The sequence below is a fragment of the Mustela nigripes genome, chromosome 6, assembly GCF_022355385.1.
Source record: "Mustela nigripes isolate SB6536 chromosome 6, MUSNIG.SB6536, whole genome shotgun sequence".
In the NCBI taxonomy this organism is placed as follows: Eukaryota; Metazoa; Chordata; class Mammalia; order Carnivora; family Mustelidae; genus Mustela; species Mustela nigripes.
The window spans coordinates 531,656-544,223 of NC_081562.1; the positions used below are offsets into that span (position 1 = coordinate 531,656).

Genomic DNA, 12,568 nt, shown 5'->3' on the forward strand with positions numbered 1-12,568 from the left:
CCCCCCCCCCCCCCCCCCGGCTTGGGGCAGCGGCCCGCGGACACTGCGGGGCGACTTTCCCATCCCCCAGCGCCGGAGCCCCCGCACATCACTTCCCGCGCCCCGCTTCCTCCTCTGCCCTGCACCGCCTCCCGCCGCTCGGCTCAGTCACTCCTCCCTCTGCCTCGTTTGACCGACGCGCTGGGGGCCGGCCTGTGCCAGCCCCCGGGGTAGGCTCTGGGGTGCTGGTGCGCCCGGCCCGGCCTTCCCGCCACCTTCCCGACCTCCAGCCCCTCCATCCCCACGCCCGGCCGTGCCCGCCGGCGCCCTCGGGACAACCGCTCGCACTTGTGCTGGGTTTGGTCCGCAGCGCCGAGCGCAGGCGCCACCGTCAACCCCGCTGCCCCCGGACCCTCTGTGGCTCATCCTGTTTTCCTTTTCTTCGCGGCTTGTCCCCTTGCCACTATCATGGGACATACACGTGCCGTCTTCGGGAAGTGTTTGGTGTGGCTGCAGGGTTAACGTCACGCAGGAGCTCCGTGTCTGGGGCGCCGGTATTTACGGGTTCTGAGCCCCTGGGGTGAGCCTCCACCTTTCTCAAGGGTCTCTATGCTTTCAGAGATTCGCAGGTGCTTCTGAACGACGCCCAGCCCTGGCTTCCAGCACGTTTTACTTGTCTACTACTTACTGACACAGCTGGGCTGCCTACAGTTTCCCAGTGGCTCCCCAGATGACCCAGAGTCCCTGCCCCCAGAAGACGTAGACCCCACCTAATCCAGACACTCCCCGACAGCCCAGCTCCCTCCAAACCCAGCAGCCCTCAGATAATCCAGGCACTTCCCAGCGGTCCCAGATGCCCCACCCAGATAATGGCACGGATGTCCCTAAGGCCCTTTGGGACCCCCCCCAGAGTGGTGCCACTGGGGGGACCTTCTGTGTTGCTTTCCAGAAAGGCTGGACCACAGTCCTACCATGAAAACGAGGTTCTGTCCCCATAAGGTTCCCAGGTCTTGGCACCATCTGCTTTCTGGTAACTGCCACCCTAGGGGCAATGTCGCTTTAGTGTTCTCAGTCGGCCATTTCTGGTTCCCTGTGGGTTTACTGCCTCTTCAAGCCCCTGCAGACCGAGAGGTCCTGTTGCTGGTTCACGTGCAGCTCCTGGACTTACAGCAGCCGCTCTGTTAATCTGCTCGCAGGCTTCTTCAAGTCCTCCTGTCTGTTGGGTTTGTCCATGGAGTCTGGATAGAAATCCTTAATTTTGATGTAGTCAGATGATGTAGTTGTGTTTTTAACCCCAGTGGTTTGTGGTTTTCTTTGCCACATCACGAAGGCAGCCCGGTGCCCCTCTAGGAGCAGGAGGCCCTGTCGCCCCCACTCGTTCTTCTGCGGACTCAAGCAGACATGTTGAAATGAGCTTCGTTTCTGCGTTGCGGTGGATTGGTTGGTGACCCGCGACGCGGGGATTTCAGGAGACGATGGGGCCAGAAGATTGCAAGCCCTGCCACCCCCACAGGTGGCCCCACAGGTGGCCTTACTCATCCAGCGGCCACACCTGGAGCTGCGAGACCACGCGTGGAGGTAGAAAGGCAGCTTGGTTTTTCTCCGTAGAGCAAGGGGTCTTTTCCCACCACTGCTGACCAAGCAGCGCGCCCTCTTAGACCCCCAGGTACCGCCGGCGCGTCTGCAGGGGCTGGCCCTCGCCGCGGCTTCACAGTGCGCGCGCGGGCGGGCGGCCCTCCGGTGGCGTGCGGCGGTCATCCCGGCGCTCCTGACCTTTACTCTCCGCGCGCTTTACGGAGCTGTGGTCAGGGTTCCTCCTGTCCAGCCTGGCCATGCGAGTGCATTCTGATCCCAACGGACACCCTGAAAAGGCTGCTGGGTTGTGCTTCCAGATGGGGACACTTACGACGTGCTGGGAAGGAACAGTTTGAAACGGTGAGCAGAAAAACGGCAGGTAAGCGAGAACAAGTAGACACAACCTCCACGTCTCCTTCAGGGCTCTACAAGCACAGAAGTCAAACCCGGTGCAGGCCACATCTGCCTGCAGGAACCACTTAGCTTGCTTCCCCAGGGGTCCACATTGGTCTGGGCAGCTCGACCTCCTTTTGAGGGCAGACCCCCATGCACTTTCATCCAGGGCTTAGCAGAGCCTCCTGGTCCCCGGGGAGGCCCCCCACGCACTCTCCTGCCTGCTCTGGGCCCCGCCAGGCTGCATGGGATGCCCCTTGCCCTTGGTGTCCCGGGGCCTGCGTCCCCTCCAGAATGACCCCACATGGTCTCCCGTCACCTGACACAACTCTGGCCCCCTGGCGAGGAGTACCTTGCCCCGGACACCCAGCCCAGGTCTTCAGTGACTGTAGGACCCTGACTGCTGTCCTTCTGGCGTTTGGTGGGGACTCTCTCTCCACAACGTGACCCGCACCTGCTTCGGCCCGGGCCCGCGAGCCGGGGCGGCGTCCAGTCTCTCTGAGCTGGACCGGCTGGGCTGCTCGCAGGATTGAGCAGGTTTGGCTGCAGGTGTACTGACCACTCTAGGGTGGCGACAGGTCCCCGTGACATAGTGTGGGCAGGAACAAGGGGACAGTGCTGGGACGACGAGGACAGGTAGGCAAGCGTGGCCATTCAGCGGGTGGGAGAGCAAAGGTGGAACACATCGTGCGAGCTCGGCCACCAGTGGCTCCCCCGCCAGGCCTTTCTGGGGGCCCTCCTGGTCCCTGCTTGCTGTCCGAGAAGGCTTGCCCTCCAACACTCGCTCTGGAGAGGACACAGAGCATGGGGGTGGGGTGGGGGACAGACGGGAGGACAAAGGTCATGTGAAGAGAGCACAGTGGGGTTTCAGCCAAGAGAGGGGCAGGTGACCTGGCCCACTGAGACCCTAGCCGCTGCCGCATGAAGCTGCTGAGGGTGCCTGCCCCGAGGCCACTGTGCACGAGGCCAAGAGCAGACGTTCCTCGAAGCAGCAAGGACAGGATTTTCCACATCTCGACAGCGACTTCATCACCCGGCTGACCCACCATGCCGCGTGAGGCGTCTGCAGTCAGTGGAGTCCTGTCCTCAAGCATGGGGGTCAGTATGGGTTCTGGGCTGGGCCAACGGAGCCTCAGTGTCCCCATCTGAACCCAGGAAGGCCTCTTGTGTTGGCAGCGGTGACAAAGCGCTCGTTAGTACCCTGGGGAGCGGGGGTGGGGTCAGTGTCACGGGGCGCACTAGGGTCCTGGGGTGGGGGCCCTCTCTGCCTTGTCCCTCCCCACCATGCCCCTGTCCTCTGCAGGACCCACAGGAAGTCCTCTAGGACAGCACCGGGCGGCGGCTCTGGCCAGGCCGTTAGGTTTGTGTCAGGAGCTGCTTGCACTCGCTTTCCTTCCTGCCCCTCCCCCGCCTCGCCCACCACACTGGCTGGTGGGGACAGTGGGGAGGGCACCGGTCCTTGCACAGGCCCCGCGGCCAAGGACGGCCTGCGCAGACAGGGAGCCCTGTGCCCCGCGGAGCCCAGAGGCCACAGCTCTCCTGCTGCCACTGTCACCTGAAGTTCTTGGTGACTTCACGCCTGGTGACCGTTTGTACCTGAGGTCTGCCGCCCCACGAGGCCAGCGAGCACAGAATTCCCGGGACCCACCTGGGGTTCCCAGCCCTTCGCTCTGTCAGGCCCTGGCTGCTTCTGCGGGGCGGTTGTCCAAGGCCCAGAGAAGGGGACTGGGCCCCACGTGCCCGCCACGTCCCCTTTAGCCACTCGGCAGCACAAGCAGCATGGGTCAGGAGCCTGTGCACCCACAGCCCCTTTCTGTGACCGCCCTGGGCAGCACCGTGGGCCCGGAAATGCCCCAGGTCAATTCCGGGACAAGTCACCGGTGCCCCCGAGGCCCTGCTTCTGCTCCCTCCCTGTGGAGATGGCCCTGGGGGCACAGAGCTAGCGGTCCATGACTCACACCAGCTGCCTTCCAAGCGCGCGACACCCCTCCCAGCTCTCCCACGGCTGTGAAGAAGCGAGTGTGCCGGGCGGCTTCTGGTCACGCGACCCCCAGCCCTAAGCCACATTTGCTCTTGGTGCACTCAGGAGCATGGAGGGCTCCAGAACCACCACCACTGAGCAGCTCCCATGGTGCCTTCCCCAAGGCCTGGGCCAAAGCTGGGGAAAGACACGCAGAGCCCTGCTGAGTGCTCGACATGTCCAGACCCTGGGTGTGAACGGGGTCTTCTGGGCCCCGCAGGCACGTGAACCGCGCCCGCAGAACTCTGTGTCTGCACACGTTGGGGGACCTGCCTGGAGCCCAGACCAGCAGACAGAGGAGGTCCCCACCTGCCCAGAAAGGGCCGATGCCACGAGGCAGTCTCCCGAGCTGTGAAATGGGGCCCACCAGAGTGGAGGTGAGCACCCCAAAAGGCCTAGCCCGGAGCCCGCGCTGCTGGCCTCTGGTGGCAAAGACTCAGGGACTTGCTGGCCTGGGCAGGGTGGCTGAGTGGGGTCCACACCACCCCGTGGCTCCCTTGTCATGTCTGGTGCTACATGCTTCATCCTCAGAGCCGCCGGCCTCAAGTCCTGAGGGGCGGGGAGGGCTCTGCCTGGGCCTCCACACTCCGCATGCAGCCCGCCACCCTGGCTGCCTTCCTGGAGGAAGCAGTCATGGGTTCCAAACACATGTGGGGACCCAGAGCCTCAGTGAGGAGCACTGTAGCCACACAGGGTCGTGTGTCTGGGCAGCGGCCTGTCTTCCCGTGGAATCAAGAGCCTCCATGCCCCAGGGTCTGCTTCTCGTGGTTGGTGAAGCTGTGCCTGGGCGTCTCCCCGTCCAGGGCTTGACTGGCCCCCACGCAGGCTGCTGCAGCTTCTTCCCGCCCCACCGCGGGCACAGCCGGAGACAAGGCCCCTTTACTGGGCGCCTGGGTATTCCCGCCCCCCACGCCTGGTGCTGTTCACAGAGAACAGTCCCCAGCCAGCCCTCCCTGGAAACCGGTCCCTGAGGATGTGCAGAGACGGCCCCCCAGCTGCTCCACGGCTCCAGGGGAGCAGGATGCTGACCCCACTTCTGTGTGGCCGCCCATCCCCACGTGGAGCCCCCGCAGAGGCCCCGGGCTTTACGCGGCTGATGCTGGCCCAAGGGGCTGGAGAACTCATGGCAGCCCGCGGGGGTCAGAGGCCACGTGAAAGCATACTGGCCTCCCAGCGTCCAGTGTGCCTGGAGGTGGAAAGCCACGCTGGGTGTCCCATGTGAGCATTTATTTGGGTGACGGGTTCAGGTACCCGCCCGGCGGCAGGAAAGGGCTGGTGCGGAGAACAGTCAGCAGGCTCTGTCTGACCCCACGGGTCCCACGCTCCTGGCTGAGGCTGGGACACAAGGCACGTGGCAGGTTCCCAGCCCAGAAGGGAGGACAGCAGATGTCTGGGACGCCTCCCCCGTTGGGGCTGGGGACCTGGTCCTGGGGGGCCCTCTGGTCCCGGCTCTGTGGGGTGCGGGAAGGACAGGTCCCGGGTCTCATCACAGGTACAGGTAGGGGAAGGGGAGGGAGCCAGTGAGCTGGGTTCCCCGCAGCAGCTCAGGGTTGGGTCCTGGGGGCCACCAAAGTAGGGCTTGGGGCTGAGGCCTCTTTCCGTGGCCCCAAGCGTCACCCCGGGACTGCACGAGGAGGAGGAGAGGGCGGTGGGCTGCAGGGCAGGAAGAGGAGCGGAGCTCACTTTGGCAGGGACTGCAGTTCCGGAGGGAGATTGCAGCCGGTGTAGACGCCGTTGGTGATGCTGTATTCCAGTAAAGCACCGAAACAGGGATCCTGCCGAAACAGCAGAGCGCCAGGCCTCGAAGCCCAAGCTGTCCGAGGGGCACCCTGTCCCCATGCCCTGGCCTCCTCAGGTGACTCACTCTGACCAGAACGTGAGGGTTTCCCAGCACGATCAGCAAGGCTTTGGGTCTGGTGATTGCAACATTGAATCTTTTTGAGTTGGACAAGAATCCCAAAAAGTATCTATCATCTTCAAACCTATCTTCATTTGACCGTACCTAAAAAAGACACAAAGACAAATAATAATGGTATCCTAAGTTTGGCATGGAAAGAAATACGGTATTTTAAAGCATTTAAAAATATTAGACATTGGTGTAACTCCATTTTTGGTTAAAAAAGGAGACAACCAGCACCGCGGGGAGAGCCTCACGAGACCGTCTCCCGGTCTCTGGGTGCAGGTCCCTCTAACCCACCCGCACGCCCTGCCTTATCTCAGTCAAGAGAGTCTGACAGGGAAACAGAGTCGTGAGGATTCGGGCTGGTGCTCCCCGGGCAGTGGCCGAGCCGCTGGGGCCTTCGTGGGCGGCGGCCGTCTCCCGCTCGGCCCCTCGGTCCCCGTCCCCTTCTCTTTCAGCGCCCTGGGCCGCCTCCGCCAGCGCATCTCCCTCTGCTTCCATCGTGTGTGGGTGGCTGAGTTTCTAAGGCGCTCCCACACCTGCCGGAGCACCCCACCCTGGAGAGGCTTCCCCGCGCTAGGAAAGGGCCTCCGGCCCGTTCTACGGGGAGGTACCAAGAACCCGACAGACGTTGGGCGGCCTCGGACACACCGCCACCCCCACTAAGAGCAGGAGCACCTACGGTGGAGATGATGACGGCCAGATACTCCTGCCCTTGAAACTCCTCCACCGATCCAACCTTTATGTCTGTGAGATCGACATTGCGCAGAAGAATTTTGATTTTTTCCACCTTTGAAGCAGATAAAATAAAACTTTACAAATCTGACCATTTCTTTATACATTTAAGCATAAGCCCAATATTAACCAACATGCAATACTGCTTTTCAATTCCAAACCCTATTTCATCTGGGTTGACGGGAGCACGGATTCTGATTTCAGACCCAGTGCACTAGGGGAAAGGGGACGGCGTGTTTCTGGAGCGCAGCTTCTGTCTCCCCGTGGTGCGCAGTAAGGAGAGCGGAGGCGCACGGGCCAGCTGCTCTGCGGACGGGGTCATCTCCATGGGGACAGCAGAGGGACCTTCGGCCCGGCAGAGCCGAGTAGCTGGACAGAGACCTGGAAACAGTCTTTGTACAGCCACCGCAGGAAGGCAGGGGCCGTGTCTCTGGGAGGCACGAGCTCCTGGAGCAGGGGACTAGCGTGGCATGGAAACAGGACCCTGCACTGTGTGTCTAGAGACAAGGCTCTCCAGTGGGTCTTGGCAAAAGAAAAGCCAATTTGAAACCCTGGAGGAAAGCATACAGTACAGGAGAAAGCTCGGCATAACGGAAGCTTCTGTTCCCTGGGGGGCTTGGCAGGTGGCCCCTCGCCCGCCAGCATCCGGAACCCCACCCCGCCAGGGTCTGAGCACCAGGACTCTGGCGGTGGGGTGCAGGGCCGGCCAGCGAGAGCCCCCTGCTGGGCGCGGACGCAGGTGCAGTGGCTGTGGAAGGACTCGGTGCCAGGTAGAGGAGCTTGTCTCCACCCTCCTTCCTGACTCCGGGACCAAGGACGCTCAAAGGAGCGGTGGGCAGGTCCACACCTGCTTCCGGTAGGGCGTGATCACACCAATGTCACTGGCGGACACCTGGCTGGAGAGGCTCCTGGCCAGCAGGCAGCAGTAGCGCAGGACCTGGACCGCCTCGGCAGCATTGAACCAGGACGGGCTCCTCCCTTCGCGAGCTTCGCTGCCCTGAGGTAATCAGAGGACAAGGAAAGGGGACAAGCATCAGGACACCTCATGTCCTCAACACATGCTTGCGAAGGGGGCTCTGAGCCAGGAGGGAGCGAGGCTGGCGTTGGGAGTACGGCATGATCGAGACCGAGACCACCCCACCGTCCCAGTGGCAGCAGTGGAGAGACGCACCACGGCCCCAAAAGGAGCCCAGAGAAGGGCTGCTTGGGGGCGGTGTGTCATTTTCTGCAACAGGAGTGGGCGGTCAGCGAGGCATGTGCCGACACAGCCACATGCAGGAGAGCATGCTAGGACAGGGAAAGGGGACCGGGGGCCGAGGGGGGCAGGGTTCAGAGCAGACTGTGTGGCCTGCAGAGGCAGCTGGCCAGCTGTGGTCAGCTCAGCAGGGGCCAAGCACAGCCCTGCCACGGACCAGCCAGGTGACCATGTACCCAGAGTCCCACCCCCCCCCACAACTAGGATTGGGTCCGCTCAGGCCACCAGCAAAGAGGACAGGCAGCAAACCAACAAGAACATGGAGGTGTTCAGCATCACTAATTGGGGAGACACAGACCAAAAGTCCAAGATCCCACCTCACACACACACGGCTACTACAGAAATAATGAAACAGGTGTTGGGGGGGATGTGGAGGAACCGGAGCCCCTGGACATGGCGGATGGGAACGTAAGTTGTACAACCACCGTTGAAACCAGTGTGGAGGTTCCTCAAAACCTTAATCCCCCAAATTCGTTCTGACCAGCAATTCCACTTCAGGGATACACCCAAAGGAAGCGAGAGCCGGCTTCAGAGAGACACTGTCCACCGGTACTCAGAGCAGCGTTACTCACGACAGCCGAAACGTCCCCTGCCAGAGGAAGGGACAGACAAAATGCGGCCCGTGGGCGTCGTGGAATAGTCCTCGGCCTTGAAAAGGAAGGAGCAGCGGACACCTGCCAGGACCTGGGGGACCCCCGAGGACACGGTGCTGAGTGAAACCAGCCAGACACAGAAGGACAAGTCCTGGCCTCACTTCTAGGAGGCACCGCGGTGGTCAGACCCGGGGACAGAGTTGACGGTGGGGCTGGGGAGGGGGCGCGCGCTCTCTCTCAAAGAAGTAAAATCGTAAAAAGAGAAAAAAAGTATATGGAACTTAAATCCCTCAGAGATTGGGGGTTGGGGGACGTCCTTAGAACACCCGCCAAACCGGATACACATTTGGCCATAGTTTTTTTTTTTAGAAAGATCTTATTTATTTATTTGACAGAAAGACAGCAAGAGAGGGAGAAGCAGGCACTCCACTGAGCGGGCCAGGACCCTGGGAACACAACGTGGGCTGAAGGCAGATGCCCAATGACAGCCACCCTGGTGCCCCAGCCATACATTTTTAAAAGCAAAGAATTTCCAGGCCTTAGTTCCTGATCAGAACCTAATAAAAACAGAAATAAAAAAAGAGGTAAAAAGCATTCTTGGCCACTTGGGCATTAAGAAAAATGCTTCTCTATAACCCTTGGATCAAAAACGAAAATAAAAACCAAGTTATAAAGGTCCAGAAAGTCACGAGAGAAGGGTCTCTCAGCAGACACATGGGGAACGAGAGAGCTACAGGATGGCATCCCTGGTGCCTTCCTAACTAAGAGGACGAGGATATGGGAATCAAGTGCCCGTCTCTCCGGAATTACAACAAAGAAAATAAGGCAGGCGGTAAGGGGCCGCTTAACAAGAAAGCTGAAATTCAGGAATGGAACAAAGAGAGGACGGACGTAAGTCCAAAGCTGGTTCTTTTTCAGTTAGACCAGGGGTTGCCACATCTTACTTGCAAAGGGCCAGATAGTAGCTCAGGCTTACCGGGGCTTTGCTGACCTACTCAAGTCTACCGCAGGACGAAGAGGTCCGACATCAGCCACATGTCCACTGTGGTGCAGGCTTCCAGCTCTCCTTTACCAGGACAAGACCACAGCGGCCTTGGTGGTCCCTCCTCGGGCCGCCCCGGGGTTCAGCCCCACAACATCCACACAGCACATCCTACTGAGCTTCCTCTGCTGGGATGTGCTGGGCATGGAGTGGTGAGTCAGACGGACAGAGGTCCTTCTAGAACCTCCTCAGGGGAAGGTGTGAGTCAAAGGAACTCCCATGAGGGGGTACTTGCCAGGGAGCACGTCTGACGTTGTGTCCGAGGAACTGGGAGTGGCCCGCCCAGAGTGAGCCAGGGCCAGGCCTCGCTGGCAATCCTGAGGCCAGTAAACTGGTGATAAGACCCTTTTGCTCCAACGAAGGGTGCAGACCATGTTCTCTGCAGCCCAGCCCCAGAGCCCTGGCCCCCACTTTGCATTCAGGGCATGGAGTGGAGTCTGGGACACAGGCCCTTAAAAAATCCTTACTAAAAAAAAAAATCCTTACTAAATGAACAAATGTTTCTGGACTTTGTTTCACTGACCTATACGTTTTGTTGTTGTTGTTGTTTTGAGTCTAAAAGTATGCTTTCATGTGCTACAGTTTGCAGTGTGTTATCTAGCTGGCTTAGTATCTCCTACTTTTTTTGCACACTTACAACACATTTATACATTTACAATCACTCTCTTGTGAAAAAACCCACGTGGCCTCTACGTGGGTCGCATTAACGTGCGCGTTACTACGGGCAGGACGATACTGGGGTCTCTGTTCAGGGGCGCTATGTGCCCTCTCGCTCCACGCACTCGGCTCCAGTTTCCAATGCCGCGGCTCACTCTGCTGAGGCTGGTTTCTGGACGGGCCCAGAGAGACGGCTGCTGTCCTGCTCCGTCTCCTGGCTTTACTGGTCTACAGGAAAGCTTCTGAGGACGGACAGAGCAGGAGCGGAGTGTTCCTGGGAGAAGACCGCAGCCCACGGGGCCTCGTGCTGAGAGCTCCGAGTCGGGAGGTACTGGTCTCCCCACAGAATCCCTCGCCTTGAGCTCTCTTCTGCCCAAAGGGCAGGCATTCCACAGCTGCACCCCAACACGCAACTACCTGTCCAGCCACTTCCCAGAGCAGGCAAACCCCGGGGCCCGAGGTGGCGTCACCGTCCCCTGGGCCCATGTGCCTGAACGCAGGCTGTGCGGAGAGGGCAGACAGCACCCCGGGCGCACCCCAGGTCTAGCTCCTCCCGTCCGAGGGTCTGGGTGCAGCCCCGGTTCTGGATGACTGCGGGGGTGGTCAACTCAAGAGACGACTTCCACGGCCGACAACCAGACTCCAACACACACACCGCTCTCAGGGCGCTCTTGTCATTTGCTGGGCTCCTGAGGACCAGGGAGCCCCCACACCGCTGAGGCCATGGTGAGTGAGGGGAGGCTCCCCCACCCCCCACGTTTACTCACTCAGCTCCTGCACGAGGTGGCGGCCGCTCTTGCTGGGCACCGGAGCGCCTAGTATCCGGGAACCCCCGGCGCCGCTCACCGCCCCAGCCTCCCCTCACTGACGCGGCAGCTTTAATGCCCTCCCCGTAAACTCCTTCAGGGCGGCATTCCGACGCCCACTTGGCCGGCAGCCTCCGGAGTCCGCTCCATACGCGGTCACCTGCAGGGCCACAGGCCTTCCCTACCTCCGTACTCGTCCGCCCCCGCACGGCCCTCGGCCCGCCGGCGACGGCTAAATGCTCCGTGAGCGCCCGGCTGGAACCAAACACACTCGGTGCGGCACAGCACCGGGGGCTCGAGCCCTCGCTCCGCGGCTGGAGCCGAGCCAGGCCCTCCCAGGCCGCCCTCTGCACAACTCACCCTGACGCCATGGAAGATGAGGGGGAAGCCTTTCTTTGGTAACTTCTCCCAGCCCAGCAGGGAGGTGACCACCGAGGGGTCCGCGCACACTTCCAGCTCCTTGTGGTAGAAGAGCCTGGACGGCAGCGCCAGCAGAGCCGGGTGCGACCTGTAGTTCTTCACGAGCTTTGTCACCTGCCGAGAGAGGGCCGGCGGCAGGCCCAGAGCCAAGTCGGCACACGCGGGGCGCATGTCTGTCCAAGAGAAAAACGCTGAGGACCCCCTCAGACTGCGGCCCCAGGGCACCCTCTCCTGCCTCCCCCCGCCCCAGCTGGTCACCTGCCACCCCATCAGGGAGCTCATGTGTCTCCAGTGGCTTTTTGAACTATTAGTTGCAGGTGTGCGATGTAATGACTCAACACGTGACTCTGCGCGTCACGCCCCCCCCCCCCCGCCCCGTGACCATCCGTGCGTTCTCTGTATTTAAGAGCCTGTTTGGCTCATCGTTTGTTTCTTAAATTCCACATACGAGTGAAATCATGCGGTGTTCATCTTCCTCTTACTCCACTTAGCGTTGTTTTCTCTAGATCCGTCCACGTCACGATTCCATTTTTGACGGCTGCGTAATAGCCCACTGCACAGACACACCACATCCTCCTCACCCAGTCATTTCTCAGCGGACACTTGGGTCAGAGCATCTGTGGCCAGGGACTGGGCTGGCAGGTCGGGCGCTGCCCGGGCCCAGGAGCCTCACGGGTGGCAGCTGCTTGGGCATTGGGGGACTTTGCAGCCAGGCCCCCAGGCAGGGCGGGCAAAGAACGCTGTCTGCTCCGGGTCCAGACTGCCCTGGGCCTCCCCAGCTGGGTCACCGGGCCCCAGGAAGAATCGTCCCGGGCCAGGCCGGCCCCAGGTGGGGAGGGTGGGGGGGTGCCGGGAGCAGTCGTGCAGGGGACACACAGGCTCCCCCAGCCCCGGAGCTGTTGCTGCGGCGGTGGGCACGTGGTCTGCTGCACGTGGGAGAGCAGTCCTCTCACTCCGCAGCTGACTGGCAGCTACAGATGTCCGTGTTGCAGCCCGAGCTGGCCCTCTGTGCATCCCGTGTCTGTCAGTCTGACAGATCCTCCTGCCCACCCGGCCCTGAATCCAGCCGTGGCTGTCCCGGGGTCTCTGTCCCATGCCCCCAGACCAGACCCTGGGAGTCCACTGCGTTCTCCAGGGAACTGCAGGCGCACTCCCCCTTAGGTTCTTCCTGATCTGCAGGCTGGAAAACGCCG

At 61.1% G+C, this 12,568-nt stretch overlaps 1 protein-coding gene across 1 annotated transcript in view; it reads right to left on the reverse strand.

Moving 5' to 3' along the window:
* Positions 1 to 5,180: 5,180 nt before the first annotated feature.
* MOV10L1 (Mov10 like RISC complex RNA helicase 1) overlaps positions 5,181 to 12,568 on the reverse strand; it is a 62,071-nt gene continuing 54,683 nt past the window's right edge. Inside the window, exons 22-27 of the mRNA XM_059401729.1 lie at positions 11,316 to 11,489; positions 7,450 to 7,599; positions 6,550 to 6,657; positions 5,832 to 5,969; positions 5,651 to 5,742; positions 5,181 to 5,418 (exon numbers count right to left, since the gene is read on the reverse strand). Of these exons, the coding sequence (XP_059257712.1) occupies positions 5,256 to 5,418; positions 5,651 to 5,742; positions 5,832 to 5,969; positions 6,550 to 6,657; positions 7,450 to 7,599; positions 11,316 to 11,489 (825 nt within the window). The 3' untranslated portion in view covers positions 5,181 to 5,255. The remainder of the gene's footprint in view (positions 5,419 to 5,650; positions 5,743 to 5,831; positions 5,970 to 6,549; positions 6,658 to 7,449; positions 7,600 to 11,315; positions 11,490 to 12,568) is intronic.